General features: G+C 48.3%; 1 protein-coding gene across 1 annotated transcript; it reads left to right on the forward strand.

Annotated features, from left to right (window-relative positions):
• The first annotated feature begins 5,702 nt into the window (after positions 1–5,702).
• Positions 5,703–12,814, forward strand: CEACAM18 (CEA cell adhesion molecule 18). Its single transcript, XM_042920325.1, has 5 exons — positions 5,703–5,716; positions 6,697–7,088; positions 8,241–8,513; positions 10,244–10,556; positions 11,820–12,814. Exons 1-5 carry the CDS (start codon positions 5,703–5,705, stop codon positions 12,013–12,015), a joined length of 1,188 nt encoding a protein of 395 aa, XP_042776259.1. The 3' UTR covers positions 12,016–12,814.
• Positions 12,815–13,247: the final 433 nt, after the last annotated feature.

Consider the following 13,247-nt stretch of genomic DNA (forward strand, 5'->3'; position numbering starts at 1 on the left):
CTCCTCCCTGGCACCTGGCTCCCACCCTGCCACTCAGAGACCAATCTCTCTGACAGTCTCGCTACACAGGAATGATAAAAGGGAAATAATTATTACTGTGATCAATGTTGTTATTATCCGTGTTACTGTTATTTTCCCATTCCTCTTCCTTCTCTGGGAGCTGGTTGGGGACTTCTGCCTCCCAACCTCTCTAACCCTAACCCCATGAGGATGTAGACCAAGATCAAGGTTGCTGTGATTCACAACTCTGTGGCTCCCCCTGGTTGTCTGATGCACTTGGGGTAATGAGTTTGCCCAGACAGGGCCGCGGGGACAGGGCTGGGGATGTCAGGGCTCCACATGGTGTGCAGTTCCACAAAGATCCACGGTAGCATTCCTTGTGACCTCCAGGCCTGGTGAGCAGGAAGGGGTGGGTTTTTCCTAGTGTCCAGTCTGGCTGTACCAGGCAGAACCTTGCCCTGGGAGGGGCAGTCATGTTTTGCCATCTTGATAAGAAGGTAACAAAGATGGGCTCCAGAAAGAGATTAAGGGCTCCTTGGGACTGCTTCCCAGGCTGCCACTTGCCCCCAGGTGAGCACTGGAGCTCACTAAAGGGAGTTACACCCGGTATTGGTACGCCTTTCTGGAGGGAGTCAATGCCCCAACATCTGTCAGACTTCATACTTTAGGAATGTTCAGGGGCTGACAATGTCGGAAGCCCCCAATTCCTGAATAAAGAGACAGGGTTTCAGATGAGACACTTAAAGTTATAGGGGATCCAGGGTGGAGTGAGCAAGGTCCAAGTCTGTGGTCACCTTGAGGGAATGAGAGTGAGTCTCTGAAGCCTGAGGTGTAGCCAAGCCTACAGTCTCCTCTTGAAGGTAGGGGCCACCTGAGGGTCTCACTGCATTAAATGCTTGGAATCTCACTGTGGGCTCTGAAGGAAAGCAGTTCTGCCATATTGGTCCCAATTGACTGGACCAAGCATCACTTGCTACGTATAGTCTGGATACAAGGAACGGACATTCTCCTGCAATGATTTCGCACAAATCTCTGTTGGATAAGGACGCTTCGTGCGGAGTGATATCAAATAGATACAATCAGAAGGTCTCTGTGGGCAGAGATTGCTGGTCTCGTACTATTAACCATCCCCCCCTTTTCCTTCATAAGGACAAAAGAGGTAATAAGGGCACAAGCCCTTAAGTAATGGGTAATTTAAGTACCTGTGAAGATTTTTGTTGTTAGGCCATACAATTGAAGTGTTTTTAAAAAATCTGGGGTGGCTGCATGGCACCAGCTTCAGCTCAGGTCATGATCTCGTGGTTCGTGAGTTCCAGCCCTGCGTTGGGCTCTGTGCTGACAGCTCAGAGCCTGGAGCCTGCTTTGGATTCTGTGTCTCCCTCTCTCTCTCTCTGCCCCTCCTCTGCTCATGCTCTCTCTCTCTCTCTCTCTCTCTCTCTTTTTAATTGTTTTTTTATTATTTATTTTGAGAGAGACAGAGAGAGCATGAGCGAGAGAGGGGCAGAGAGGGAGGGAGAGTGAGAATCCCAAGCAGGCTCTACAAGGTCAGCACAGAGCCCAATGTGGGGCTCGAACCTATGAAGCCATGAGATCATGACCTGATCCGAAATCAGGAGTCGGATGCTTAGCCGACTGAGCCACCCAGGAGCCTCTGGGATTCTCTCTTTTAACCACAGGGTCTCTGTCCCAGAGGGCACCCATATGACCCCCTTCACTTGTGACACCATTGCAAGTTCAGGGCGACCAAGAGAAACCTCAGTTTCTATCACTCACTGGAAGGACTCACATAACACCCTGAAAGCTGTTATCCTTGTGGTTAGGGATCATTACAGCATGAGGATACAGATTGGTGTCACCGAAGGGGGGAAGGGCATGGGTCGGGGTCCAGGGGAATCCCAAGTGTGGGGTTTCCACTTGTCTCCAGTGGAGGCATGGACAGCTTTAGCTCCTCTCAGCATGACTTTGTGACAGTGTGCTGATTAGGGAAGATTGCCTAAGCCTTGACGTCAGAGTTTTTATTAGGGCTCTGTCACGTAGATATGTTCCACTGCTCACATAGCTGAACTTAGTCTCCAGCCCCTCCAAGGGCAAGGTTGATGCCATGTGACTCAAAGCCTTCATCATAATTTCCACTGTAGACTATCCATTGTGTCCCAAAGCCCCCAGGTAAATAGACACTCTTATCAGGCAGGACATTCTGAAGACTTAGAGATGCCTTCTAGGAGTTGAGGACAAAACCAGATTTGTCTTTGACTAAGGCTAAATTCATTATTACAGAAGTCTGTCTCTGGAACTCATCTAGCTCCACAAATGGGACTGGCCAAATGTCGTTATACTGCTGTTTGTATAGAGAGAAAATATTTGGGTTGCTGGGGTGGCTCAGTCAGCTAAGCATCTGACTTCAGCTCAGGTCATGATCTCAAGGTTTGTGGGTTCGAGCCCTGCGCTGACAGCTCAGAACCTGGAGTCAGCTTCGGATTCTGTGTCTCCCTCTTTCTCTGCCCCTCGCCTGCTTGTGTGCTCTCTCTCAAAAATAATAAATAAACATAAAAATAAAGTATTACTTCTCTGAGGGAGAATATAATGTATATAATATAAACACCTACTATATATATATATATATATATATATATATATACACACACAGAGAGAGAGAGAGAGAGAGAGAAAATGTTGAAAGAAGCGAAATACTCACAAATGGGGTATGGGTTGAACAAATCAATTCATGGCCAATTCAGTGGAATAGTACGTGGTCATGAACAATGAACAATGAAGATACAGAAGGAAGGGTTTCATGAGCTAAGGGCAGAAAAACAACTTCATGTGTTTTCTGGGGGCATCACTTACAATCAAATACCAAGAGGGACCAATTGAAGAATTTCAATGGTAAGTAATATATTATTTTCCTATTAAAACAAACCCAGATGTGTTTTGCAGTAGGCTGCAAATATTCATATGGGTTTTTAGAAAACAGTAGGAGACTTCAGAGATATTGAATGGACCACTAGATACCCTAAGGTGTATATTCACCTGTCTCTGACTAAAGTTGGGTTTAACATTGGAGAAGCCCAAACAAAGAATATTTAATGGTGTGATACCACCTAGGTAAAAATATACATGTGTGCATGAGTATGTATGACATATCATATAACATGTAACATATCAAAACTGAAAAGTTTCAGACAAAAAACGCTGGATATCTCTCCAGGTGGTCAAACCATTACAGGTGATTTTTTTTTTCAATATATGAAATTTATTGTCAAATTGGTTTCCATACAACACCCAGTGCTCATCCCAAAAGGTGCCCTCCTCAATACCCATCCCCCACCCTCCCCTCCCTCCCACCCCCCATCAACCCTCAGTTTGTTCTCAGTTTTTAACAGTCTCTTATGCTTTGGCTCTCTCCCACTCTAACCTCTTTTTTTTTTTTTTTTTTCCTTCCCCTCTTCCATGGGTTTCTGTTAAGTTTCTCAGGATCCACATAAGAGTGAAAACATATGGTATCTGTCTTTCTCTGTATGGCTTATTTCACTTAGCATCACACTCTCCAGTTCCATCCACGTTGCTACAAAAGGCCATATTTCGTTCTTTCTCATTGCCATGTAGTACTCCATTGTGCATATAAACCACAATTTCTTTACCCATTCATCAGTTGATGGACATTTAGGCTCTTTCCATCATTTGGCCATTGTTGAGAGTGCTGCTATAAACATTGGGGCACAAGTGCCCCTATGCATCAGTACTCCTGCATCCCTTGGGTAAATTCCTAGCAGTGCTACTGCTGGGTCATAGGGTAGGTCTATTTTTAATTTTCTGAGGAACCTCCACACTGCTTTCCAGAGTGGCTGCACCAATTTGCATTCCCACCAACAGTGCAAGAGGGTTCCCGTTTCTCCACATCCTCGCCAGCATCTATAGTCTCCTGATTTGTTCATTTTGGCCACTCTGACTGGTGTGAGGTGATATCTGAGTGTGGTTTACAGGTGATTTTTTAATAGTATTAATCAAATTAGGCTAAATAGTTATGTATTTTATTTATAAAGATTTTTTTATTTACTTATATTTTTCTTTATATTTATTTACAAATGTAAACATGTATGCTTGCATAAATATTTGTATGTATATTTAGATAAATAATTATCTGTTTATTTATCATAAATATGAATATATTTACAAAGGTATATTTAGAGGGGCTCCTGGGTAGCTCAGTCAGTTAAGCATCTGACTTCGGCTCAGGTCATGATCTCGCGGTTTTTGAGTTCAAGCCTCGCCCCCCCACCCCGCCCAGTCGGGCTCTGTGCTGACAGATCAGAGCCTGGAGTCTGCTTCAGATTCTGTGTCTCCCTCTCTGTCTGCACCTCCCCCAGTCATGCTCTGTGTCTCACTGTCTCTCAAAAGTGAATAAACATTGAAAAAAATTACAAAAGAAAGTCTGATGTCTTCTATTTATTGTGCTTTTTGGTATTTTCCAGTTTTCCTAAAAGTAGCATAAGGTGTTTTTGTTGTTGTTGTTGTAACCAGGGTAGAATAGTATTAAAAATTTTTTTTAAACTAAGGTGGATAAATAATAAGCTACAGCCACCATAAAGTCATTAAGATAACATCCAACTCCCCAGCCCCGCCTGTGCTGTGGTTCAGAGTCCATCCTGGGACGCAGAGGGGGATGGGGACCAGCAGCCCAGGGCTGGAGACACAGGTCCGTGAAGGGGCAGAGGAGGCGGCCCGATCCCTGGAGAGACACCTAGCCCAGGAGAACCTGAGCAACCCATGGACCTTTCCAGACCCCGATGCAGACATTGGAGGGAGCTGGTTCTCCTAGGTAAGAAAGCTGAACCCACAGGACAGGGGAGGGGTAGAGGAGAGGTGGGCAGGAGTGACACCAGGACTTTCATGAGCTCACACACCTGGGCATATCGCGCCCATAGACACTCTCTCTGTCTCTCTTTCTCTCTCACACACACACAGTGTTCATCCCCATCTGTACCCAGGAGTGATGAACTTGGACCCCCACACGCACTTGCTAGAAATGACCTCCTCTGTGTGCCAACCTGTCCTGACCCCTTTCCCCACCTCTCCACCTGGACCTCTTCCCAACCACTCTTTCCCCCCAGGACCCTCTGAGCCCCCCTGACAGGGACAACTATCATGCCTCACTGGCCACCCTGGGTCCTGTCCTCAAACACCACCAGTGTCCTCACCTGGAGGCCTGAAGCTGGGGGTCTCAGGTGTCTTTGCCCCCTCCATGGATTCAAGGTTTAGGGTACACAGAGAGTGGATCTCCGTGTCTTAGGTGATGACAGATCCCCACCCACATGAATGCACTCCACTGAACTTAGATGCTAAGTCAAAGACGTGTGTAGACAGTCTTGGGGGACTTAATGTACCCAGATATCACCCGAGCTCATACACTGGGTTCTGCCTCATGATAAGGGATGCTGCGATGTGGCGGTGGCTGAGACAGCCCCCCTGGAGCCCAGAGTCCAGTGTGAGATGTAGATCTATCTCCAGATTCTGATGACCCAGAGTGATGGGGACAGGGATGAGGGGATCCAGGAGGCTGGGGGAGCCCCAAGGGGCTGCCTGACCCAGACTGACAAGGAGGGGACATCAAAGCTGAGAACAGAGGGATGAGTAGAAGTGAGTAGAGAGACAAGGGGGGGGGCGGACATGAAGAGGAGGGAGCAGGGATCAGTGTGCCAGAAATGGGGAACAGCAGGTATGAAAGCCTGAAGTCAGGAAAGAATGTGGTGTATCAAGAAAGCTCTCTATGTCTGGGGCACACAGTGTAGATACTGCGTCTTCTGATAAATGAATGCACGAATGCATGCATGAAGGAATGACTGACTGAATAAGGGGGCTCATGGGGGAAGTGGGGTAGGGTGGGTGTGATCCGAAAAGAAGCTAGATGAATCATACAGACCAGGTCTCTCAAAGAGTGTCTCATAAACCATGCTGAGTGTGAAATTTATCTATAGAGTGCTGGGGAGTCATGGAAGGTACCTGAGCATGGAGAGAGCAGGGTCACATCTGAGACTTTATAAAGATCCACGTAATTGTCATTTGAGGATGGGTTGGAGACTGAGTATCCAAGGAGGAAGCCAGGCTGGAAGAGGGTGAGGAAGAAAGGGGCTGAGGGGATGGGAAAGAGGAGACAGGCTGGGGAGTTAGAAACCCTTGGTGTGCTCACCAGCGTCCCTGGTGATCATTGCCTGGACAGTGTAAATCAATCTTCTCTCTCTCTTTCTCTCTCTCATTCTCTCTCTCTCTCTCTCTCTCATTCTCTCTCTCTCATTCTCTCTCTCTCCTCTCCCTGTCTTTCTCTCTCTCTCTTCTTTCTTTCTCTCTCTTTCTCTCTTTTTTGCTCTCTCTTTCTCTCTCTTCTCTCTCTATTTCTCTCTTTCTCTCTCTCCCTCTCTCTCTCTCCTCTCTCTCTCTTTCTCTCTCTTCTCTCTCTTTTGCTCTCTCTTTCTCTCTCTTTCTTTCTCTTTTGCTCTCTCTTTCTCTCTTCTCTCTCTCTCTTCTCTCCCTCCTCTCTCTCTCTTTCTCTCATTCTCTCTCTCATTCTCTCTCTCTCTCCTCTCCCTGTCTTTCTCTCTCTTTCTCTTCTTTCTCTCTCTCTCTTTCTCTCTCTCTCTCTTTCTCTCTCTTTCTTCTCTCTCTCTTCTCTCTCTCTTCTCTCTCTCTCTCTTTCTCTCTCTCTCATGTATGTGTGTTTTGTTTGTCTTCTTCAGCCAGTCTACTGGCCTGTGGGATCCGCCAAGCCTACAGCCAAATCTCCATAGACCCAGAATCACTCTTAGGAATCAAGGGATTTCGGACCATCCTGGTCCTCCAGAATGTCCCCCAGGATGTTCAAGAATACAGCTGGCACCGAGGCACAAATGACACTGCAGAAAATATGATTGTCAGCTACACACCTCCCTCCGAAACCTGGCAGTCTGGGCCCATGTTCAGTGGACGGGAGAATGTGACCAGGACAGGTAGCCTGGTGATCAGGAGGTCTGCATTAAATGACACAGGGAATTATACCGCGAGGGTGGACTTTGGCAACAGGACCGAGAAAGCAACAGGCTGCCTCAGTATTCAAGGTGAGTTGGCAGGTGGTGAGGTTCCTTGAAGGTCATAGTGTCCAAGTGTCTCCACCCCTAGGTGACACTGGAAGGCTTGGCAGATGGTAGCCTAGCTTCTCCTGCAGAGATGGGTCACTCATTCCCGTCAAGGGTCCTGTTTCACGGTCAGGGTGTCAGTTATCTACTGCTGTGTAATAAACAGCAGCTTCAAACAGCATCCATTCATTATCATGCTCTCCTGTGGGTCAGAAGTCCAGGCGAGCGCTGTGCTCTGAGACGCACAAGGTGTTGACCCGGGGCTGTGTTCTCATGTATGGCTCTGTCCACTGGCATTTCGCATCATGGCTGTTTGCTTCTTCAGGGTCAGCCGAATTCTCTCCCCATGGTCTGCTAACCAGGAGTCTTAAATAACAAAAGGTAATGTTCAGACTGACAGCCCATCACTTTTGCTTTATTACCTAGGTTAGAAGAAAGTCACGGGTTTCAGCCAAATCTGAAGAAAGGGGATTATACAGGCTGGAGATCATGGGGCCATCTTGGAATTCTGTCTACCACAGACAGTTCCTGGGGCACCACAGGGCTGGAGGGGAGAGTGTGGATTTGAAGACAGGAAGTCCTGTGTTTATCTCTGACTGTGTATATGTTGCATGGCCCTGAGCCTTTGTCTTCCCTCTGTGGTGTCCTCAGTTTCCTCATCTGTAGAATGGGGCTAGTATCTACCATTGTCTGTTGTAAAATTAAATGGAATATTTGTCAAGTGAATGGGACTCAGATAATGGGAAAAGTTATCATGGAGAGTCCAAATGCTAGCTGTCACTCTGAATTCTACCCATGGCTCCTCAGATGGGGGTGTTCTGGTTTTAGGGTCAGAGTTCAGAAACAACCATTAGGTCACATGCCCGTGCCAAGAACTCACCATTATTGCAATGGATGCCACAGGGATGGCTCAGTGCATAGGACAGTGGGCTCAGGCTAGTGCCCACACATCAACCACTCATGCCTACACCTTACTTCTCTGTCCCTCTCAGTTCCAGGGCTGCTCTCCTGCCAAGACCCCAGTTCCCACCTTACAACTTATGGCTTCTCCCCAAACCTAAAATTCCCCTTGGAGAGAAGCAGAGCTTGGGGGGGCAGACCCCACCCTTAATGTCTCCTTTCTGCTTCCCCCAGAGTTGGAAAATAAGCCGGGCATCTGGGCTAACGCCAGCTCTGTGGTAGAATATATGGATCCTGTGGCCGCCATTTGCTATACCAATGCCACCAATGTCAACTGGTATGTGGAGTACACACAGGTATCCAGCAATGACCGGATGACAATCTCCCCGGACCTCAAGACCCTCATCATCCACAGGGTCAGCCGCTATGACAAAACACTTCAGTGTGAAACAGAAAGCATTCCAGAGTTTCCTCGGAGAAGTGAACCTCTCTCTCTCTCCGTGGACTGTGAGTGGTCTGGGGTCACAGGAGTGATGCCAGGGGTAGACCCAGGGCCTCCCAGAGATGTAGCAATGAAACAGAACTGAAAAGCGGGAGCACCATAAGCCAGCCTGTAGCCAGCTGGATCTGGGTTTGAATCTCAGCTTTTTGGACTCAGAATCACCCTCACTGCACAGAAGGACCTGCTATTCAAGATGGGAACCCAATCCCCACTCCCCAGATTAGAAATAGTATGACTTTGTTCAGATCTGGCTTTTGTAAAGAGGGGCCTGATTACAACTAATAGTTTCTTTTTCGTTTTATTTATTTTTGAGACAGAGAGACAGAGCACGAGTGAGGAGGGGCAGTGAGAGAGGGAGACACAGAATCCAAAGCAGGCTCCAGGCTCTAAGCTGTCAGCACAGAGCCCAATGCAGGGCTCAAACTCACAAGCTGTGAGATCATGACCTGAGCCGAAGTCGGATGCCCAACAGGCTGAGCCACCCAGGTGCCCCACAACTAATAGTTTCTTGAAAATGACATTCAATGGGGTGCCTGGGTGGTTCAGTTAGTTGAGTATCTGACTTCGGCTCGGTCATCATCTCGCAGTTCATGAGTTCAAGCCCAGCATCGGGCTCTGTGCTGACAGCTCAGAGCCTGGACCCTGCTTCTGATTCTGTGTCTCTCTCTCTCTCTGTCCCTCCCCTGCTCACGCTGTCTTTCTCTGTCTCTCAAAAATAAATAAATGTTAAAAACATTCAGTTTATTAAATTTTCAGATCCCAGGTTCCCTTGAGCCTTTTACATCCAATGATCTTTTTATTCCGGTTTTCTAAATTTAGCAAAATTGCCTTCACTTTTCCTTTTACTCACATTGAACTGCTCTCTTAAACAGTTTGATTTTAAAACTCAATGACACATTTCATACATTCTCTTTTCTGCATGACCCTCTTTGGTCGTCCACCAGGGCAAGTACGCAGCCCAGCCAGACCTCCCCAAAATCTCAAACAGGTCTGGTAAAACCTAAGACATTGACTTATAAATACAATGAGCCTTGGGTCTTACAATGAGCCTGGGACCTTTCACCTTGACCAAACTTTCACATCTCTCAACTGTGAAAAAGCACAAATCTTGAACAGTTTTCACATCTAACTCCGGAACCACGTGGAGTCTGTCAGATTTCCTAACAAGCATGCTGTGGCAATCATGTGAAGAAAGTGGTCACAGAACAGATAGCTTCTGACCTCTGTACATGGCTTACTGGTCAGAGGCTTGCAACCAAGAGCCAGGACCCTTGGCCTGTAGCTGCTCGGGGAGATTCCTCCCGGGCCATAGGGGGAATTGGCTTTGTCCCTTCGTGGGTCAGTAGGGGACTACGGAATCCCTAGTCCTCTCTTTTCGTCTGTAAAATTGATCACAAGGGTTGTTATGGGAATGAAGCCAATGTGTCAGCCTGTAAAAGAGTCTGGCTTGCAGGGGGCCTGTTGTACGGTTTCTAGTCTATCCCTGTTTTACTATGATGTGAAGGGCAATCACAGGGCTGGCTCATAGTAGGTGCAGGTAACGGAAAACATTATAATTATAGTTGTTTTTGGCACAGCCACCTTGCATGTGTTGGCTCTAGGGGATGTTTGGGGTGCAGAGTGGGGGCACCTGCTGGTCGGCGGGGGAGGGGGGGCTGCATGCGGGTTGAGGGAAAGAGACAGGATCCCGAGGGGTCAGAAACACGGTTCTGAGACTTTTGCCTTGTCTCTGCAGATGGGCCAGACAACGTGCAGCTGAGAACCAGTCACAGCATCTTAAATGGCATCTTGTCTGCTGAGATCGGCTCCCAAGTACACATGGAGTGTAAAGCCACTTCCCGACCCAGTCCCAAGTACCACTGGACCCACAACGGCTCCCTCCTGAGCCTCTCAGGGGCAAAAATCATCCTCCCAAGTCTGGCCTGGGAGCAGATGGGCAGATACAGATGCATCGTGGAGAACCCCATGACTCAGCTGGCCATGTACAGGGAATTTCAGATCCAGGTGCATAGATCGGGTGAGTACAGCAGCCCCCCTCTGGGGCTCATGCCCCACAAATAACTCCCACGTCCATGCTTTTGCCTCCGTAGTGCCCGTCATCAGAAATGCCGTCTCCACCTTACAATGCCATGCCCACGACGGTTGGGTAAAACCCCCATCCTCTGAGTTCTAAGTCTGAAGCTACCCCCTGTCTGAAGCCCTCAGGGACCTCAGATCAGAGCAAGGGTGAGCTCCAGGGAGATATGGCCAGCCAACATTTACTGAGCACCCTACTAGCTATGTGACCCTCACAGTCTCCCTTCAGAGCAAGTGACTGTTTTTAACACCACCTCCATTGTACAGGTGAGAAAACTGAGCTATGGGAAGTTTAAGTGCTTTATTCAAGGTTCCAGCTCCAATCAGCAGAGGAGGCAGAGTTCAAATTCTGGCAGTCTGACCTTACAGCCTGTGCCCTGTTTTGTTGGACTGCCTTGAAAGGAGGCGGGGTGGGGGAGCGGTGGTGGTGTAAGGGAAACAGAGATCTGTTGTGGACGCGGTGTGTGGAACTTGGCTTGGGAATCAATCTGTAAATGGGAAGAGCACCTCTCTGAGCCTCAGCGTCCCCATCTGTAGTGTCAAGATAATAAAGGTCCCTGTATGACAGGGCTTCTGGCAGAATTCTGGCAGAACTAAATCAGACAGTGCACGAGCAGCAATCAGTCTGGCTCATCCCAGAGAGCGAGCCACAAGCACAACTCAATGTGAGCTGGAGATATTTATTCTGGTCTCTCCACACTATTTACTAATCACCTGCTATGCACCAGACATGACTGACAAACGTGCACAATTATGCACTGATTCATAGCTTTCTACTCCGCTGGACCGTGAGCTTTAGGAGGACAGAGCCTGGGAGAACTCTTTGCTCACCATTTGCCTCCATTGCTTAACATGGTGCCTGGCACGTAGTTGGTGTTCAGTGACTATCTGTGCAATGAGTTAATGACCCTGTGTAACCAGCACCTCTGACCCTGTCACTCTCTACCACCTTGAGCGGGTTTATTCTTTTCCACAGCACTTCCTGGCACCTGCGATGATATTAGACATCTCTTTGCTTAATTGTCAACTGTCCACTTGCCAGCTGGAATGTTAGCCCCATGAGGGCAGGAAGGGTTTTTGTTGTTGTTGTTGTGCACTGCTGAATCCCTAGCACCTAGAACAGTGCCTTGTACACAACAAATGTTGATAAATTTCTGAAGAATGAATGTGTGAGTGAGCAAGGTGTTGAGTGATGGTGTTCCTAACCCCCATGTATCCTCTTCTCCAGACCACAGTCATGTTGTGAACAGAGGCTTCTACATCTCAGGAGCCAAAGTGGTGTGGCTCATCGTGATAACAGTCCTTAGCAGCGTCTATCTCTGCGGAATCCTGATCTATATGTTGATCAGCCATCTCTCCACCAGGTGCCTGTTGCCCTGGGTCAAGGGTGGGGTGCTGGCTGGGGGCTGGGTCTCAAGAGCACTGCCCTAAGAGTGAGAGGCAGAGCCAGAAGGGAGAAGGGACAGGCCAGGAACTGGTTGTCAAGAATCATCTGGGGCAGACAGAGAGGTCGAGGACCAGAAGCCAGTAGCAAAGAGGGAGAGCGTAGAGGTGGTCATGCCTCCAAAGACCAATGGGGTTTCACCCAATGACTTCAGCCCATTTCCTTTGTGTTTACGATGTCGATATGGAGGCCCACCTAGAGGGGCAGCTGTGAGAACGAGCGGGGTGGGTGCCGAGCATCCAGCATGAGCCTGGTACATGGTAGTCACTAGTTAGCAAGTGAAGCTGGGGAAACAGATAGTCAACTATGCAGAGGAGGAGACTGGGCAGAGGGAAGGTTCTGATCTGGGTTCAAATCCCAGCTCTGCCTCTAGCCTGCTGGGTGGCCATGAGTAGATCACATTCCCCTCAGGTCCTCTTAGCCCACCTGGAGCATGTGAAGGGGAACGCCTGCCCTGAAGGTTAATGCGGGGGCTAGAACTTACCTGGGAGGATGAAGCAGTCAGCAGCATTCTCAGTATAGAGTAGACCAGAATTTGTCAACCTCAGCACTATCAATATTTGGAGCCAGATAATTATTTCAGGTGGGGATGGGGTATATGGCTATCCTGCACACTGTACCATGTTGAGCAACATCGCTGGCCTCTACCCACTTGGTATCTGTAGCAATTACCTCCACCACTCTAAGTGTAGACAACCAAAAATGACTCTAGGCATTAGAAAGGTCCCAAGGAGGTGCCTGGGTGGCTCAGTAGGCTAAGCATCCGACTTTGGCTCAGGTCATGATCTTGCGGTCCGTGGGTTTGAGCCCCACGTCGGGCTCTGTGCTGACAGCTTGCAGCCTGGAGCCCTGCTTCGGGTTCTGTGTCTCCCTCTCTCTCTCTGCCCCTCCCCTGCTCGTGCTCTGTCTCTCTCTGTCTCTCTCAAAAAAAAAAAAAAAAAAAAAAAAGAGGGGCGCCTGGGTGGCTCAGTCGGTTGGGTGACCGACTTCGGCTCAGGTCGTGATCTCGCGGTCCGTGAGTTCGAGCCCCGCATCGGGCTCTGTGCTGACAGCTCAGAGCCTGGAGCCTGTTTCAGATTCTGTGTCTCCCTCTCTCTCTGACCTTCCCCCATTCATGCTCTGTCTCTCTCTGTCTCTGAAATGAATAAACATTAAAAAAAATTTTTTAAATAAAAAAAAAAGAGAGAAAAGAAAAACCTTTAAAAAAGAAAAGAAAAGG

Source organism: Panthera leo, chromosome E2, assembly GCF_018350215.1.
Source record: "Panthera leo isolate Ple1 chromosome E2, P.leo_Ple1_pat1.1, whole genome shotgun sequence".
Classification (NCBI taxonomy): Eukaryota; Metazoa; Chordata; class Mammalia; order Carnivora; family Felidae; genus Panthera; species Panthera leo.